This window comes from Oncorhynchus clarkii, chromosome 25 (assembly GCF_045791955.1).
Source record: "Oncorhynchus clarkii lewisi isolate Uvic-CL-2024 chromosome 25, UVic_Ocla_1.0, whole genome shotgun sequence".
NCBI lineage: Eukaryota > Metazoa > Chordata > Actinopteri > Salmoniformes > Salmonidae > Oncorhynchus > Oncorhynchus clarkii.
In genome coordinates this window covers 28,779,540-28,798,748 of record NC_092171.1, presented here as the reverse complement: position 1 = coordinate 28,798,748, position 19,209 = coordinate 28,779,540, and the positions used below count along the sequence as shown (strand labels likewise).

Sequence of the window (19,209 nt, the reverse complement as noted above, 5' to 3'; positions counted from 1 at the left end):
CAGAGTTTAGAATTTGGGTGGAATAGTCAGGAAAGACACTGCTAATGGACTGTGTTGGACATTCATTATCATTGGGAGTGAGAGTGTTTTAAACATCACAGTTATTAGCATATACTCTACTGTAGTACAACGCTGGTGTTTACGAGCCAAAGATCAAGTTCAGAGCCCTCTATTCACTCGGCTCAGACCAAGTGGAGTTAACTGACTGATATTGATTGTGAGCCATTTTGTACTCTCCCATCTCATGACTTGACCAGTAGCCAGTTGTAGGCTTACTTGACTGACTTACTGTTGTTGTTATAGTGAGAGTCCCCCTCCTCAGCTCTCATTAGTGGAAGTGAAGCCTTGCATCACTGTGTAGTCGAGCTGCTGTTGTTGTTATGAATCCAGCCATACCATGTGCCATTTGTATTGATGTGCCTTTCGGTGTTAGTCAATTACATTTCAATTATTACAACAGAGGAAAAATTTGTTTTGAATTGGAATTTCAGTTTACTTACTGAATCGAAATGGAATTCAACCCAACCATGATCTCTCTAGACTAGAGGATAAAATTAGTGGCTGAACATGGATCAGACAGTGCTGGTCTCTGTGAGCTGCTCCAAGGCAGGGTCCCGTCACATCTCAGAGCTACAAATCTGATCCAGAACATACTGGGTTCAGATCCTCCCATTCAACCTCTTGCCTTTATAGGAAACACTCCCCCCAGTTCCCCGTCTATGTGCAAACCCATTGGGCATGTATGTCAGCAGTGTGAATGGGAGGCTGTCAGCTCCATTGAATAGACTATAGATGAACCGCAGTGTTTACAGCTATGTCCTGCGTTTAACTTCAACAATCTCTGGAAGAACAGTATTTTAGCTCTTTTAGTGGTGCCAGGCAAGCCCGTTCCCCTACACAGTGGTTGCTATGGACAATGTATTGACTGTTCTGTGCTGCACAGGGAAGCCAGCTAGCCAGGACACTAAATCAGGTGGTCCAGAGTGTGTCGGACTCTGAAACATCAAACTGTCTGCATTCTGGTTTCTTATCTCTGTTGTCTGTCATGGAAGTATGGGCTCTGGTTAAAAGTGGCACATTATGTCTTCCACCCAACAGACACGTTGCAAATCCATCCAATGATAAAGAGATACTTTATCTGAAAATCTCTTCATGATGTTACACCTGGCCTGGCTCTGGCTGAATTTACCAGCACACACACCCTCACCCTGGCTACGCTCCTCACGTTAACTCACTGACACCCCAACCCCTATCCTTCTACTGCCTGGTGTCACACACCCACAAGCAGTGAGTGAGTCTCTTAGCCATGCCTGCCCTCCTGTCTGTCTGTTTGCCTGTGAAAATCCTCTCCCTCCAGCTCTATGAAGAGGTTCTTCAGCATGGTGCAGCACAGCCTGGTCAGTGTGACCAAGGACAAGGCCTGGCTCCACCAGACGGTATGTCCCGGGCCACAGCCACAGGAGAACGAGAACAGGAAGGCACAGGTGCCACGCAGGGCAGCTTATGTACTACCCACCACTGTGACCTGTATGCCCTCGTTGCCTGGCCCTCGCTTTATATTCGTCGCCAAACCCACTGGCTCCAGGTCATCTATAAGTCTTTGCTAGGTAAAGCCCTGCCTTATCTCAGTTCACTGGTCACCATAGCAGCACATGCTCCAGCAGGTATATTTCACTGGTCATCCCCAAAGCCAACTCCTCCTTTGAGCGCCTTTCCTTCTAGTTCTCTGCTGCCAATGACTGGAACAAATTGCAAAAATCACTGAAGTTGGAGACTTACATCTCCCTCACTAACTTTAAGCATCAGCTGTCAGAGCAGCTTACCGATTATTGCACCTGTACACAGCCCATCTGTAAATAGCCCACCCAACTACCTCATCCCTTTACTGTTATTTATTTTTTGCTCCTTTGCACCCCAGTATCTACTTGCACTTTCATCTTCTGCACATCTATCACTCCACTGTTTAATTGCTAAATTGTAATTTTGCCACTATGGCATATTTATTGCCTTACCTCCATTATCTTACCTAATTTGCACACACTGTATATAGATTTTTCTTTTGTGTTATTGACTGTACGTTTGTTTATCCCATGTGTAACTCTGTGTTTGTGTCGCACTGCTTTGATTTATCTTGGCCAGGTCGCAGTTGTAAATGAGAACTTGTTCTCAACTGGCCTACCTGGTTAAATAAAGGTGATTTATTTATTTTTAAATAAATATGCTGTTGCTAAAAATAGCAAATGGCATCCAGAGCTGGCTAGGAGTCATTTTGGGAAGCTGGACAGTGTGATTATATGTTTTTAAGGTGTTATGTGTTTGCACAAGTTTAAGAGTTTGGTGGGCTGTTGATGTTTTTTGTTAGTTAATGAGTGTAGTTAGGGTGAGGACACCGTAGAGGCACAGTATGTATGTGGTTGAGGACAATGTTTCTGGTGTATATGATTGCGTATTGTATCTTGTTGTACTGTAGACATGTGTGGTGTCTTTGTAGATTTGAAAAGTTACCTGACTGTGTGGGATTTTGTTATGAATGTTAACATGGTAGGCTGTTCAGTGTGACTGAGTGTTTAATACTATTAGGCAGAGGCTAGTTTAGCCACTCTAGCTCTTTGTGTGTGGTTTCTGACCTTTCATTGAGAGACAACAGCAGCTCTGAGCAGGTTAAGTGACGCAGGTCAGAGATGCATGCTCACAAATTGTTGCTTTTTGGAAACAGAATCTTTAGCAGTGATGATGAATTCAGGACTGGTTTGGGTTTTATCACCCTTGGTTAGTTTTTGTTTGATTCTAAGCAGCCCCTATATAGTCAAGGCTACAGGCCAATCCCTAAGGAGAAAAAAAAGACATGATCCTTTTCCCTCACAGTGAGGGGACAATAACCCTACCTTCCTGGATTTGTTTTTGCTCTCTCTCTCTCCTGGTGTATGTTTTCACTTGTCACCCTGTGGACACACGCACACGTTTACAACCGCCATAATCAGATTATTATAGCTTGCTCAGGGTTGTAAACTGAGACTTACAGAATTCCTCCTCTCAATCTGTCTATCCTCGTCCTTGCGTGTGGCAGGGAGAGATTACCTTACATTGTGGACGGGACGTGCAGCTCCATTTCAGGTCTTGTCTCGGTTGGTGTGTCTGTGGTTTAGACATGCTTATGGGGCTGGGCTGAGCCTTCCGCAGAGGGCTCAGTGGTTTATACAGACCAAGGGACCAATGTCAGGCAGCTGTTGGGTATAAATACCTCTGTCTATGTCTATCCTAGTGGATGATTCTGTTGGACAGAGAGGAGGGGGTGGTGACATTAAGAGAGAGACATTTTTTAATTCGGCAAATTTGCAGATTAACCCACATTTCCGTTTACAACAGATTGTCAATCTGGAAATGATGATGTCACTGCTTAGTTTAACTGCAAGTCATATTTATAAATGTTTTTGTAAAAGCCCCATGAGCACCAACATGTAAAAAAAAAACATGAGCACCAACATGTAAAAAAAAACCATGAGCACCAACATGTAAAAAAAACCATGAGCACCAACATGTAAAAAAAACCATAAGCACCAACATGTAAAAAAAAACCATGAGCACCAACATGTAAATAAAAAACATGAGCACCAACATGTAAAAAAAAAAAACATGAGCACCAACATGTAAAAAGCCCCATGAGCACCAACATGTAAAAAGCCCCATGAGCACCAACATGTAAAAAGCCCCATGAGCACCAACATGTAAAAGGACCCATGAGCACCAACATGTAAAAAGCCCCATGAGCACCAACATGTAAAAAGCCCCATGAGCACCAACATGTAAAAAAAAAACTTAAAAGGTATTAGAAATGCATCAAAGAAACCTATGAATAGGAGGAACAGGACACTCACTGACCATGGACACATAAACATCCAGCTAAACAATAGACATACAAAATCACTGTCTTACTCTAAGCATGTTGTCTTGGCGGTCTGTGCTTGTAATATCTCTCCTCTAATGTCTATCGCTCAGCTATGTCATCAATAGTCTCTCTCCCTCTTGACTGCCTCTGACTGAGGCAAAGCATCTGATGGAAATGTATTTAGGCTAGAGGACAGCCAGAGTTAAGGGGACATTTCCTGTAATACAAGAGCTTTCCTCTCTGGGTTACATGCATGAACATTTCTGCCATATGTATGTTGTATAGTTGCTAATCCGATATTACCAGTCTGGTATTACTACAATAGAAGAGTTTTCTAGGGCAAATAAGTATGTGCCTAGGCGATACCTTGTCAGAGATGTATAGTATGTTTGACAAGCTATATCTCTGTCTCCCTTCTGTAGATGATCTTGACAGTGTACCTGAGCGACAGCCAGCAGATGCTGACAGAGGTGCCCATCACCCCAGAGACCACCTGTAAAGACGTGGTGGAGTTCTGTAAGGAGGCCGGAGAAGGTGGCTGTCACCTGACTGATGTCTGGAAGGGCAACGGTAAGTGACACTTTCGGCTGACAAGTTAAAAATCTTAGCTTTACAGATATTTAGGATAGCACTATTTTATAATTTTCCTCTGCTTCATGACTTTCTTACGGACATTTTAGTGATCTCCTCCAAGTTTTAGATTCATCTATTGAACTGAATGTCTTGATATATACAGGCAAATAGACATCATTGACAGCCAGACATCATTGAGATCTCTTACTTGGGTAATCACCAACTCTCCTCCCTTGACAAATGTTTTCACATATTTCAAGTAACAGACTCATCTCATCAACTGTTCAGAGGAGACTGCGTGAACCAGGCTTTCATGGTTGAGTTGCTGTAATGAAACCACTACTAAAGGACACCAATAAGAAGAGACTTGCTTGGGCCAAGAAACACCAGTAATGGACATTAGACCGGTGTAAATCTGTCCTTTGATCTGAGTCCAGATTTGAGATTTTTGGTTCCAACCGCCATGTCTTTGAGATGCAGAGTAGGTGAACTTTGAAGAATCTGAAATATAAAATATATTTTGATTTGTTTAACATTTTGTTTGCTTAGTACATGATTCCATATGTGTTATTTCATAGTTTTGATGTCGTCACTATTATTCTACAATGTAGAAAATAGTCAAATTAAAGAAGAACCATTGAATGAGTAGGTGTGTCCAAACTTTTGACTGGTACTGTATATATTTATAATCTTTGAGAACTAACCATCACCAAAATAAAAGCTAAATAGTCAGGAGGAATTGAAAAATCCCAAAACAATGAATTTAGCCGTATTGATTTTGTTGTTATGTTTGAGCAAATAAAACACTATTACCCATGGCAAATGCATAAAATTGCAGGAAATTTGCTTTCAAACTGAAACAATTTCTCACAACTCCGTGGAGAAATGTGTAGGATTAATATTAAAAGACCCCACCCCACCTAAACACATTTTTGATCCAGGAAAACCCGGGCCTGTACATCCCAGACAGACAGTGAATCATGTGTTCTAGTAATTATATTTCAATGACTTCACAGGTGAGGGGAAAATATAGTAACTAGCTATTGGCAAGGTTGGCCTGACTGTCATGGGTTCTTTTCTCTTCATCACGACACAATACAGTGCTTCAGTACCAGAGTTTAGCCATGGGGCCTTATGTCATTTATCCATTCTATTAATAGAATGTACTTAGTTCATCTCTAATGATGATCAGGGCTGAGGGGCAATCAACCCACCATGTCACTTTACAATCACCAATAGATAATCACCCAAGTCTATGTGTCTAACAACAACTCCTGTTTTCTTTTACCGCCCAGAGAGAGTAAGACAATTGTTAGTATTGTATATAATATAACTTTATTCTAATTCTGTTCTCCTTGTCCTCCACAGAGAGAGTAATCCCTTTATTAGTATTGTATATAATAGAACTATGTTATAACTCTGTTCTCCTTGTCCTCCACAGAGAGAGTGATCCCCTTTGACCACCTGATGTATGAGCACCTGCAGGAGTGGGGTCCCAGGAGGATGGAGGTCAGGTTCTACCTGAGACACGAAGACTCCCCCTCAGAGAGCAGCGACCAGGGTGGGTGACTTGGCCTTGGTAGACCTTGCCTGGTCCCAGATCTGGTTGTGCTCTTGCAAACTCTGTTACTGTCTCTTTCCAGATTTTCATCAATTTTTTTTACACAAGTAATGTTGTATAAAAAAAATGTCATGACAGGCCTGATGGAAACAGATCATTTGTTGGTAAATTTTCTAAATGTCGACAAAATACGCTAGACAAGGCGGGATTTTTTTGTGTCTGTAAAACGCATTATGCGAGAAATGTCGGTGGAAACGCTTTTATGCGCAAATATTGATATAAAACCATCATATAGAAGTAAACTTGGAGTCACACGATAACATGTTGTGTGGTCCTCCCGCCTGACTGTGGCCCAATCAGGGGTGGAGGGCAGGGAGACTGCGATCTGACTGGGGCCTGACTGGGGGTGTAAAAAAGGCCTGGGAAGTTGGAACTGGCCTCTGTGAATGAATTAGCCTGTAGTAAAGAGAGGAGCTTTACCGCTGTTCACTATTTCCTATCAAGTTAGCTATCTATACTATAGAACAGGTATTCCCAAACTGGGGTACAGGCAATGCAGTCAGGGGTATGCCAATAATAAATGTGATTCATATTTTTACAAATATATATATTCTGTTGCACAGTCACTTTATTCCTCGTTATACAGTTGAAGTCGGAAGTTTACATACACCTTAGCCAAATACATTTAAACTCAGTTTTTCACAATTCCTGACATTTAATAAGAAAATCCCTGTCTTAGGTCAGTTAGGATCAACACTTTATTTAAGAATGTGAAATGTCATAATAATAATAATAATAATAATAATAGAGAGAAGGATTTATTTCAGCTTTTATTTCTTTCATCACATTCCTAGTGGGTCAGAAGTTTACATACACGCAATTAGTGTTTGGTAGCATTGCCTTTACATTCTTTAACTTGGGTCAAATGTTTCGGGTAGCCTTCCACAAGCTTCCTACAATAAGAATTTTGGCCCATTCCTCCTGACAGAGCTGGTGTAACTGAGTCAGGTTTGTAGGCCTACTTGCTCGCACACGCCTTTTCAGTTCTGCCCCCAAATTTTCTATTGGATTGAGGTCAGGGCTTTGTGATGGCCACTCCAATACCACGACTTTGTTGTCTTTAAGCCATTTTGCCAAATACTTTGTAAGTATGCTTGGGATCATTGTCCATTTGGAAGACCCATTTGCGACCAAGCTTTAACTTCCTGACTGATGTCTTGAGATGTTTCTTCAATATATCCACATAATTGTCCTGCCTCATGATGCCATCTATCACGCTTAACTGCCTTTGAACGGGTTATGGTAGTAGGTGCCAGGCTCACCTGTTTGTGTCAAGAACTGCAACGATGCTGTTGTTTTAACGCTCAATAGCTTGTATCAAGAATGGGCCACCACCCAAAGGATATCCAGCCAACTTGACACAACTGGGGGAAGCATTGGAGTCAACATGGGCCAGAATCCCTCTGGAACGGTTTCGAAACCTTATAGAGTCCGTGCACCGACGGATTTAGACTCTTCTGAGGCCAAAAGGGGGTGCAGCTCAATATTAGGAAGGTGTTCCTAATTTTTTGTACACTGTGTATATTGTTAATGCTGTACTGCTATGTATCCATGCTGTGTTAGTGACTAGTTGTCTGCACAGTGTCTGATGTGTTTGTCCTTGTTTCCAATGCAGGGAGCCAGCTCTCTCAAGAACAGTCCAACAGAGGCAGTGGAGGGAGCTCAGGCCAGTCATGTGAGGAAAGGGTAAGTCCTCACAACACAAACAAACAAAAAAACACTGCAGTAAATCACCTAGCCAAACACACTTCCTGGCATAATGCCTGACTGCGTGTGAATGGGAAGGAAGGCTGTATGACGTCATGATTTGACATTTCAAGTCCTAATAATTCCTATCCATAGGGCCAAATAGGCACCAGAGTTTTTACTGTAATGCCAAGCACTTCTTTGGTAACTCACGCCTAGAGATTTCATAGTGGGTCACTAAAACTCTTGTGTGTTTGTGAGTGTTACACGTGTTCTGCGGTTGTGAGGCCAGTTGGATATATTGCCAAATTCTCTAAAACGACGTTGGTGGCTTATTGTAGAGAAATTAACATTAAATTCTCTGGCAACAGCTCTGGTGGACATTCCTGCAGTCAGCATGCCAATTACAGGCTCCTTCAACTTGAGACATCTGTGGTGTTGTGTGACATACAGTAACTGTACATTTTAGAGTGGCCTTATTGTCTCCAGCACAAGTTGCACCTGTGTAATGATCTTGATGTTTAATCAGCTTCTTGATATGCCACACCTGTCAGGTGGATAGATTATCTTGGCAAATGAGAAATGCTCACCAATAGGGATGTAAACAAATTTGTGCACAACATTTAAGAAAAAAGCTTTTTGTTTCAGCTCATGAAACATGGGACCAACACTTTACATGTTGTTTATATTTTTATTTAGTATATACAGAAAGTATTCAGACCCCTTGACTGTTTCCACATTTGATTATGTTACAGCCTTATTCTAAAATTGATTCTGACGCTCAAGTCTCAGTCTTATCTAAGGGCCTCTCTTTTGTACGTACATGTACAGATAAACCATTCGATACGAAAGTAGATCTGTTTAAATTCTTTCGCAAGATTCAATTTAAGCATGTGTTTTCGCAAAACACTGATCCGGGCCTAGTAACACATCAAAGAACTGGTACCCATTTTAAGCCCAAAATCAAATTCTGTCCCATGGTTAACAACTCCTCGATTAGTACCTATTGTAGCTTAGTCGAACAAGAAGCCTTGTCAGTATATACGAGACAAACAAACCACATTCAGAAGAATCTCACTAGAACAGAAGAACTGGCACTCAATGAATTAATGAAAGGTTCATCTTTGGTTATAAAAACCTGCAGACAAGGGGGGTGCTGTGGTTGTTTTAGACTATGAAAAGTATAAAGAAGAATTTCAGAGACAACTCAGCAATGAACGTTTCTATAGAAAACTGCGTGTTGATCCCACACAGGTGTTCCAAAGGGAAATATGCTCTAATCTGGAGCAAGCCCTATTAAACAACCTTATCTCAAAACCTGAATATGAATATCTTTGCTGCAAATGTGCCATGCGTCCATGCTTATACATTTTACCGAAATTACACAAACCTAAAACACAACAAGGCAACTATCCAGGCAGCAGTGGTTGCAGGAATAGGCTCAATGCTAGAGCCATTGTCGAACTTTGTAGACTCTTTTATTAAATCCCATGTGCAAGCATTGCCATCATATGTAAAAGACTCTACAGACTTCATAAACAAGATCTCACCAATAACGGGTTTAAAAGAAGACTGTATTTTGGTCACATTAGATGTCGAGAGTCTACATACCAGCATTCCCCATGTGGGGTGGCTGGCAGCACTAGCACACTATTTGGGAGACAGAGATACTAATGAATATCCACCAACAAATTTCATTCTAGAGCTGAATATGTTTTGACGTATAACTATTTCAGGTTTGATGATGAATACTACCTCCAAACGAATGGAATATCGATGGGCTCCACATTTGCTCCGAGTTATGTTTACCTCTATATATGTCTTTTTGAAGAACGTTTTGTTAATAATGAAAACGAGAATCCATTTTTGAATAAAGTCCTGAAGTGGTATCGATATATTGACGACATGTTTTGTATATGGGAAGGAATTGAAGAAGAACTGTCAGATTTTATGGCACTACTCAATGACATTGACCCTAATCTCAAATTCACCATTGAACGTGACACTCAACGTGTTCATTATCTCGATATGTGGATTGAGAAATCAATGGAACCCTGTTTACAACTCTGTATAGAAAAGAAACGGACAGAAATGCTCTATTACAGAGTGACAGCTTCCACCCCGAACCATTAAAAAGAGGACTTCCAAGAAGCCAGTTTTTCAGACTGCGCCGTATAAACCACTCCACAGAGGATTATCTAGAAACAGCAGCGGAGATGCGCATGAGGTTTCTAAGAAGAGGCTATTCGTCACAATGTGCGGATGAAGCTCATAATTTGGCATTGGAAAAAACACAAGATGAACTGCTACAAAAAAAGACCCGCTAAAGCCAAAGAATAGTCCGTAATGTTCACAACTACCTATACTTTGAATTCGCGAAAAGTGGGAGGTGTGGTCAAGAAACACTGGCATATTTTATCATCGGCCCCAGTTTTACCGGCTGAATTTAAGTATCCACATAGGAGAGGTCGCAATTTACGCGATAAATTGGTTCATGCCAACTGCCAGCCACAAAAGAAAATCAGCCAAGCTCTTTTAGGCCCTCTATCAAATGGTAGCTATAATTGCAGAGGATGCGCACAGCGCAACAATATGATGAAGTGTGAATATTTCTGCCACCCACACACAGGAAAACGGTTCCAAATAAATGACATTATTACGTGTTCCACCACCCATGTTATTTATATTATTAAATGTCCACGTGGGCTCTTATGTCGGTAAAACCACCCGCTCTCTCAAACAGAGAATCAGTGAGCATAGCCTTGCTATTGAGAAAGGCCGCCGTAGACAGACATGGCTCTCAAGAGAAGACAGGCTGTGCGCTCACTGCCCACAAAATTAGGTGGAAACTGAGCTGCACTTCCTAACCTCCTGCCCAATGTATGACCGACCATATTAGAGAGACATATTTCCCTCAGATTACACAGATCCACAAAGAATTCGAAAACAAATCCAATTTTGAAAAACTCCCATATCTACTGGGTGAAATTCCAGTGTGCCATCACAGCAGCAAGATTTGTGACCTGTTGCCACGAGAAAAGGGCAACCAGTGAAGAACACACACCATTGTAAATACAACCCATATCTATGCTTGTTTATTTTATCTTGTGTCCTTTACCATTTGTACATTGTTAAAATACTATATATATATATATATATATATATATATATATATATATATATATATATATATATATATATATATATATATATATATATATATATATATATATATATATATATATATATATATATATATATATATGACATTTGTAATGTCTTTATTGTTTTGAAACTTCTGTATGTGTGATGTTTACTGTTAATTTTTGTGTTTATTTCACTTTATATATTCACTTTATATATAATCTACCTCACTTGCTTTGGCAATGTTAACACATGTTTCCCATGCCAATAAAGCCCTTGAATTGAATTGGTGAAAATCAGGAGAAACGACAGGGATTATCCAGTCGCTGTACATTTCAATGACCTGAAGCATGACATTTCCACCTTTTTAGATTTTGTGGCGTAGAGAAAGTTAAGATATCAGACAGGGGAGGAGATATTAATAATACTCTGAGTAAAAGAGAATGTTTTTGGATTTTCGCCCTCCAGACATGATTTCCTAAAGGACTTAATGATGAAATGCCTATGTATGTTATGTTGTGAATTTGAACATGAAATGTGTCACTTGTAGATTATTCTGATGTTTTTCGTACGATGTATGTACCCAGTGACTAATGAAAACTTACTATGTCCTCATTGAGATTTCACAGACGTGTTCAATACGCCTTATTTCTACACTTCTGTAATATTTATGAAATGCATATTGTTATATTTGGTAGCACTTATTTATTTTTTCTTTACCTCCAACCCCCTTTGATGTGTAGAACGGATGTGGGTGGGGCTAGGTCTACATAAAGGTGCACTTTTTTTATCACAAACTCTGACGAAGGCTGTGTGGCCAATACGTAAGCTTATTAAAGATCAGTGATACTAGCAAGAGCAGTGTGCGGTTTCCTTTTTCCTTCATCTTGTTCAATTGTTGCCATGCACCTGCAAATAATATTGCTCAGATGTGCGAGTGCAAATATCACATTTGCCTAAGTAATCAGACCCTTTACTCAGTACTTTGTTGAAGCACATTTGGCAGCGATTACAGCCTCGAGTCTTCTTGGGTATGATGCTACAAGCTTGGCGCACCTGTATTTGGGGAGTTTCTCGCGTTCTACTCTGCAGATCCTCTCAAGCTCTGTCAGGTTGGATGGGGAGTGTTGCTGCACAGCTATTTTCAGGTGTCTCCGGAGATATTCGATCGGGTTCAAGTCCCGGCTCTTGCTGGGCCACTCAAGGACATTCAGAGACATGTCCCGAAGCCACTCCTGCTTTGTCTTGGCTGTGTACTTAGGGTCGTTGTCTTGTTGGAAGGTGAACCTTCGCCCCAGTCTGAGGTCCTGAGTGCTCTGGAGCAGGATTTCATCAAGGATCTCCCAGTACTTTGCACCATTCATCTTTCCCTCGATACTGACTAGTGTCCCAATCCCTGACGGCAAATGTTTATTTTTTACATTTAAAAAAAATCATAGATTTTGTAGTGGAGGCAACGATTTGGTGTGTTAGAGTGCTCGAGTGAGTGTGTGTCTGTTTGTAGAGTGTAGAGGATTAGGAAAAGGCTTAGTGACAGGCATGATTACAGTTCCCTTAGAATTTGTCCATGTGTAAGCAGGAGATAAACTTACTACGGTCTGGCATCTCTGACCCATGCAGGAATTCCCACTGCTTTGTTTGGTATTATTTTTGTGTCAAATGTCAATCATTTCTGCTAGATAATGTCTCAAGGCAGTGCTCAAAAGCAATTCAATTTAGTTTCACAGTTTATGATCTGTTCCATTACAATTTACTATATAACAACTACATGATTACTGCTGCTTGGAGACGTGATTTGTTTCTCCACTTTTGATGTAGTTTTATGCCTGTACTGTAGTTTCTTCCTGGTTGGGTTTTTCTGATTTATCAAATGACCTTTTGACCTGGTTTTATGTCCTAGTATAACAACTACATGATTACTGTTGGACTAGAAAACACCTAAAGCACATTTGATGTACACTACCGTTAAAAAATTTGGGGTCACTTAGAAATGTCCTTGTTTTTGAAAGAAAAGCACATTTTTGTCCATTAAAATAACATTACATTGAACCGAAATACAGTGTAGACATTGTAGCTGGAAACTGCTGATTTTTTATGGAATATCTACAAAGGCCTACAGAGGCCCATTATCAGAAACAATCACTCCTGTGTTCCAATGGCAGGTCATGTTAGCTAATTGATCATTAGAAAACCCTTTTGCAATTATGTTAGCACAGCTGAAAGCTGTCGTGCTGATTAAAGAAGCAATAAAACTGTCCTTTAGTCTAGTTGAGTGTATGGAGCATCAGCATTTGTGGGTTCTATTACAGGCTCCAAATGGCCAGAAAATAACTTTCTGCTGAAACTCATCAGTCTATTCCATGTGAGAAATTGCCAAGAAACTGAAGATCTCGTACAACGCTGTGTACTACTCACTTCACAGAAAAGCGCAACTGTCTCTAACCAGAATAGAAAGCGGAGTTGGAGGCCACGGTGCACAACTGAGCAAGAAGACAAGTACATTAGAGTGTCTAGTTTAATAAACAAGTCATCAACTGGCAGCTTCATTAAATAGTACCTGCAAAACACCAGTCTCAATGTTAACAGTGAAGAGGCGACTCCGGGATGCTGGCCTTCTAGGCAGAGTTCCTCTGTCCAGTTTCTGTGTTCTTTTGCCCATCTTAATATTTTATTTTTAATGGGCCAGTCTGAGATATGGCTTTTTCTTTGCAACTCTGCCTAGAAGGACAGTATCCCGGAGTCACCTCTTCACTGTTGAGACTGGTGTTTTGCAGGTATTATTTAATAAAGCTGCCAGTTGAGGACTTGTGAGGTGCTGTTTATCAAACTAGACCCTAATGTACTTGTCCTCTTGCTCAGTCATGCACCGGGGCCTTAAAAGTGTGTTTGTGTTTCAAGTATACTTTTACAAATACACTTCTAAAAATTAACCACATCAGCTATTGTAATTAGCAATATACAGGTTACCTTGACTGACCAAGGAATCTTCTCAGCCAATGTTAACATGCTATTTCCAGTACATGGCAGTTGTTGTTGGAGCAGCAATATTACAAGTAACACTTTTGTGAACTTTCGCACCAAAGTTCGTTCATCTCTAGGAGACAGAACGGGTCTCCTTCCTGAGCAGTATGGCGGCTGCGTTGTCCCATGGTGTTCATACTTGCGTACTGTTGATTGTACAGATTAATGTGGTACCTTCAGGTGTTTTGAAATTGCTCCCAAGGGTGAACCAGACTTGTGGAGGTCCAGAATTATTTTCTGAGGTCTTGGCTGATTTCTTTTGATTTTCCCATGATGTCAAGCAAAAAGGCACTGAGTTTGAAGGTAGGCCTTGAAATACATCCACAGGTATACCTCCAATTGACTCAAATTATGTCAATTAGCCTATCAGAAGCATCATTTTCTGGAATTTTCCAAGCTGTTTAAAGGCACAGTCAATTTAGTGTATGTAAACTTCTGATAAGTGAAATAATCTGTATGTAAACAATTGTTGGAAAAATGACTTGTGTCATGCACAAAGTAGATGTCTTAACCGACTTGCCAAATCTATAGTTTGTTAATTAACAAGAAATTTGTGGAGTGGTTGAAAAACGAGTTTTAATGACTCCAACCTAAGTGTATGTAAACTTCCGACTTCAACTGAATTTAAATATATATTTTTCCCGCTTTGGTATCCAGATTGTTGGCCTGTTACAATACATACATCATGATGGATTTGACAAGCATCCACTTTGTTCGATCAGATTTGTTCAATGTGCGCTAGTCTGGTCAATGGTTCCATTGACTGCTATACTGCCAAGATCATTTAAACGTGTAAAAGTGTAACGTGTAAAAGTTACGTTTGCTTCGACTTCAAGCAACCTAGGTAGTACTAGGTATCAACAGGCAAGCCAGTCGGGTCTGGAGACTATAGTGAGCGTCGATTGGTTATTCATAACTGGATGTCGCTGAGTATTTGAATAGTTTATTCCAATTTTGGTCCCTCGCCCAACGCCCGAACGCGCATCTCCTGGCAGTTGGAGAAATTGCTTTTTGGACTATGATAAAGCCTTGACTCTGATGCTCTATTGAGAATTACATTTACATGCTAGAAGTGTAATCAGTGTGCCTATTCCTGAGATCACAGCAATTTTAGAATATGATGCATGAAAGCTTGTGAATGATACAAGGTTTCCCCTAAATCCCTGTGCGCATCCGGAGGGTCCCGAATTCTGTCTGCCAGACAGCTGTGGCGCAGGGACTTTATGGCAGCAGGAGCTTGGAAGAGGGAGGGGGGTGTACTCGACCTGCAGTCTGGCTCCAGCAGCGGAGATAGGGAGTAGTGGAAAGAACTGCTGGCACGTCAAAATTGGAACAAAACCCTCACAGGGGTGAAAAATGTATGCTGTCACAAAGTCTCGTCAGCGACGAAGAATGGGCGCTTTTGATCGGCTACATGTTTTAGATGTTCTTAGCCTACGTACATTTTTTTATATTGAGATAGGGGTATTTGTTGTAGAAACATTCTCTTTATCAGAGAAAGACAAATACGATCCGTTATCGGACAGGCCTAAATAGATGTGACAACTATCCGGTTGATTCTCGCCCCCTCTGTTTACTGATTTGTAGATTGGCGTGCGAACTCTTGTAACGGGGACAGCAGGGGACTAACCAACCGCGCTCCTCGAGCCAGAGGAAGAGACTCGTAAATCAACGCATCGGACAAGTGCGAAAGTTCTGATAGGAATCAGTGCACTGTCATTCAGTGGCGCCGTAATCGGCTACATTTTCTGGATTAGCAGAGGAAATATTTGCTAGAAAAAATGGAGTGGAAACATGTTGAGGCTGTACAGGAATTTACAGTTGAAGGACAATGCAGCAAAATTAAGGTGCGATCTTGCAGAATTACATGGGACGCCCACCAGGTAATAAAACCTATGTTTTGTGTGAAGTTTATCCGTGCAGGTCAGTCACATCGTTGTCTCTGCCTATAAGGCTTTCCATGTGGTGTTATTGATTTGTATAGTATTTCATTGTATCTATCCTGATTGTAGAAAATGATATGTTATGTAACACATGGCTTGAATAAAAAGCAAATAAGAGAATAGTTTGAATATCAGCATTTTAATTTAATGAATGTTGTATAGAAGTGGCACTGATTTTTGCATTGAAATATTGTCATAGCTGTTAATTTATTGTGTGCAATTGAAATGTGTAAGATATATGTTCTGTTAATTAAAGCCTACATATGTATTCTTAGGTTCCTCATTCATGTGTAATGTGTTTTAAACTTAGTGCTATAGTCGGCAGCTATGTCTATTCCCATAGATGAAACATTGTAGGTACAGTACAGTGGCATGGTCCTTCATATGGAATGAGGGGGTGATGCAGCATTCTGATCCTACACTTGTTTTCTAATATCAGCAGTTTTGTCATGGTTTGACGTGATGGAAATGCACTGTAGCATTTTTTTTGACCATTTCCCTTACCTTGCAGTAGACTGACTGACTGACTCCTGCTTTCCTGCTGTTTAACTGACATTGACAGACCCGTTAAATGACTGACAGACCCGTTAAATGACTGACAGCAAGTACTTAGAACAGCAGTACTGATATCGTCAAAGCCTAACGTCTGTTTGCAGCTTTGTCAGTTAAAGCTACTCTACAGCTCTGCTAAAATGCAACCAAGCCTGCTCCTCAGTGGTCTTTTCAAACCCCATTTGACTGATGAGGAGAATTTGTTTCTGAATGAGGGCAACTCTGCCCATAGGCCCACTAGTCTATAAGTACTATAGTACTCATTCTATCCTTCTGGGGATGGATGCAACGTTCCACTGTTGAATTGTATTGTCATGTATTCCAGGAACTCTTGATGTGACAGGCAACACTTCCGTGCCGTTCCGTTGACTGATGCATGACTGAATGGACCACTTAGAGGCACCTCTCATTGTTACAGACACACACACACACATACACACTGAGTATTGTGTTTGTTAATCAGTGACTACACACAATCACAGGACATGGCAGGACTAAAAGCTTCCTGTTCAAGCAAACAGACATTTCCTAGTGGTCCAATGAAGATTGTTGGTGTGTGAGCACCGTGTGATGTGAGCATGCTTGCGTGCGCTGAGATTATTATAATTTTTCTTAAAAAAAAAAAACATTATTCAGCGATTCCACGCCAAAACAGCCCAAAAATAGTTTTGGTATCTCAGATTATTCTGTCAATATTCACATAGAAACTTAATTGAGGGGGGCAGATGGCCTAGTGGTTAGAGCTTTGAACTAGTAATCGGAAGGTTGCAAGATCGAACCCCGAGTTGACAAGGGAAAAATCTGTTGTTATGCCCCTGAACAAGGCAGTTAACCCACTGTTCCTAGGCTGTCATTGAAAATACGAATTTGTTCTTAACTGACTTGCCTAGTTAAAAAAAAGGATGGGAAGGATGTTTTAAATTATTTTAACATTTCTATTACAAATATTTGTTACGTACATGCCTCCTGTAAGACCTTATGATCTGTGAACCCTACATGATACAGACATAATCTTGGTGTCATTATGCTCCTTATAGTGTGCTCTCAAATATGTACTATGTCTAGATTCTGAAATAAAACAAAATACATATTTATTCAACACACAGTACCAGTCAAAAGTTTGGACACACCTACTCATTCAAGTTTATTTTATTTTATTATTATTATTATTATTTTAAACTATTTTCTATATTGTAGAATAATAGTGAAGACATCAAAACTATAAAATAACACATGGAATCATGTAGTAACCAAAAAAAGTGTTCAACAAATCAAAATATGTTTTATATTTGAGATTCTACAAAGTAGCCACCCTTTGCCTTGATGACAGCTTTGCACACTCTTGGCATTCTCTCAACCAGCTTCACCTGGAATCCTTTTCCAACAGTCTTGAAGGAGTTCCCACATATGCTGAGCACTTGTTGGCTGCTTTTCCTTAACTTTGTGGTCCAACTCATCCCAAACCATCTCAATTGGGTTGAGGTCGGGTGATTGTGGAGACCAGGTCATCTGATGCAGCACTCCATCACTCTCCTTCTTGGTCAAATTGCCCTTACACGGCCTAGAGGTGTGTTTTGGATCATTGTCCTTTTGAAAAACAAATGATAGTCCCACAAACCAGATGGGATGGCGTATCAATGCAGAATGCTGTGGTAGTCTTCACTATTATTCTACAATGTAAAAATAAAGAAAAATCCTTAAATGAGTAGGTGTGTCCAAATTTTTGACTGGTGCTGTAAATCTAAATATCTCAAAATTACCCTTTTTGTTCATTTTAAAGTTGAAACCCGATGCGGTCAAACTGCCACATCTGTTTGGTGAAATTACAACAACAAAGATGTTTTTACCTGGGGCGTCAATGCACGTGCGATAGAACAGCAGAGTACTGCAATATTTTTTTATTACGTTGCTGGATGCTCATCTCCTACTTTTCAAAAAAACAATAACAAATGCACCTGGGGTGACCAGTGGTGCTGTTTCACCTTTCATGGATCTCAGCTTTAAGACCTATTGTTTGGAACAATATACTCTACAAGTTCATCACATTTACAGAGTGTGCTCTGCTAATTATGAGCAATTTTAGGAGAACCACCAACACAGTGAATGGGAAAATGAATTAAAAGGGAACTCCCTCTGCTTGCAATTTGCTGAATGTGCAATCCTAAATGAGGGCTGTGATTGGTTAATGACCTAACAACCGTGATCATCAACTAGATTCAGCCATGGGCCGATGTGACCGCAAGAAGCTCAAACAGGTATAATATTTGACTAAAGCATAATCATTTCAAACCTTCCTTACATTTGTATACGATCACATACACTGAGTGTATAAACATTAGGCTCGTAAATCTACATTTTCCTAATATTGAGTTGCACCCCCTTTTGCCCTCAGAACAGCCTTAATTCGTCTGGGCATTACAAGGTGTCATGAGTTCCACAGGGATGCTGGCCCATGTTGACTCTAATGCTTCCCACAGGTTGGCTGAATCTCCTTTGAGTGGTGGACCATTCTTGATACACATGGGAAACAGTTGAGCATGAAAAACCCATCAGTGTTGCAGTTCTTGACACAAACCGGTGCACCTGGCACCTACTACTACCATATCCCATTCAAAGGCAGTTAAATCTTTTGTCATTCCGATTCATGCTCTGAATGTCAAACATACACAATCCATGTCTCAATTGTCTCAAGGCTTAAAGTCTATGTCATGGAAAGAGCAGGTGTTCTTAATGTTATATCACTCTATTATGTGTGGGAATACTTTGTAACAGATTTCCAAAAA

General features: G+C 40.5%; 1 protein-coding gene across 1 annotated transcript in view; it reads left to right on the top strand.

Moving 5' to 3' along the window:
- Positions 1 to 1,379: 1,379 nt before the first annotated feature.
- LOC139383612 (protein phosphatase 1, regulatory subunit 13Ba) overlaps positions 1,380 to 19,209 on the top strand; it is a 35,503-nt gene continuing 17,673 nt past the window's right edge. Inside the window, exons 1-4 of the mRNA XM_071128168.1 lie at positions 1,380 to 1,484; positions 4,309 to 4,456; positions 5,901 to 6,020; positions 7,696 to 7,766. Of these exons, the coding sequence (XP_070984269.1) occupies positions 1,380 to 1,484; positions 4,309 to 4,456; positions 5,901 to 6,020; positions 7,696 to 7,766 (444 nt within the window). The remainder of the gene's footprint in view (positions 1,485 to 4,308; positions 4,457 to 5,900; positions 6,021 to 7,695; positions 7,767 to 19,209) is intronic.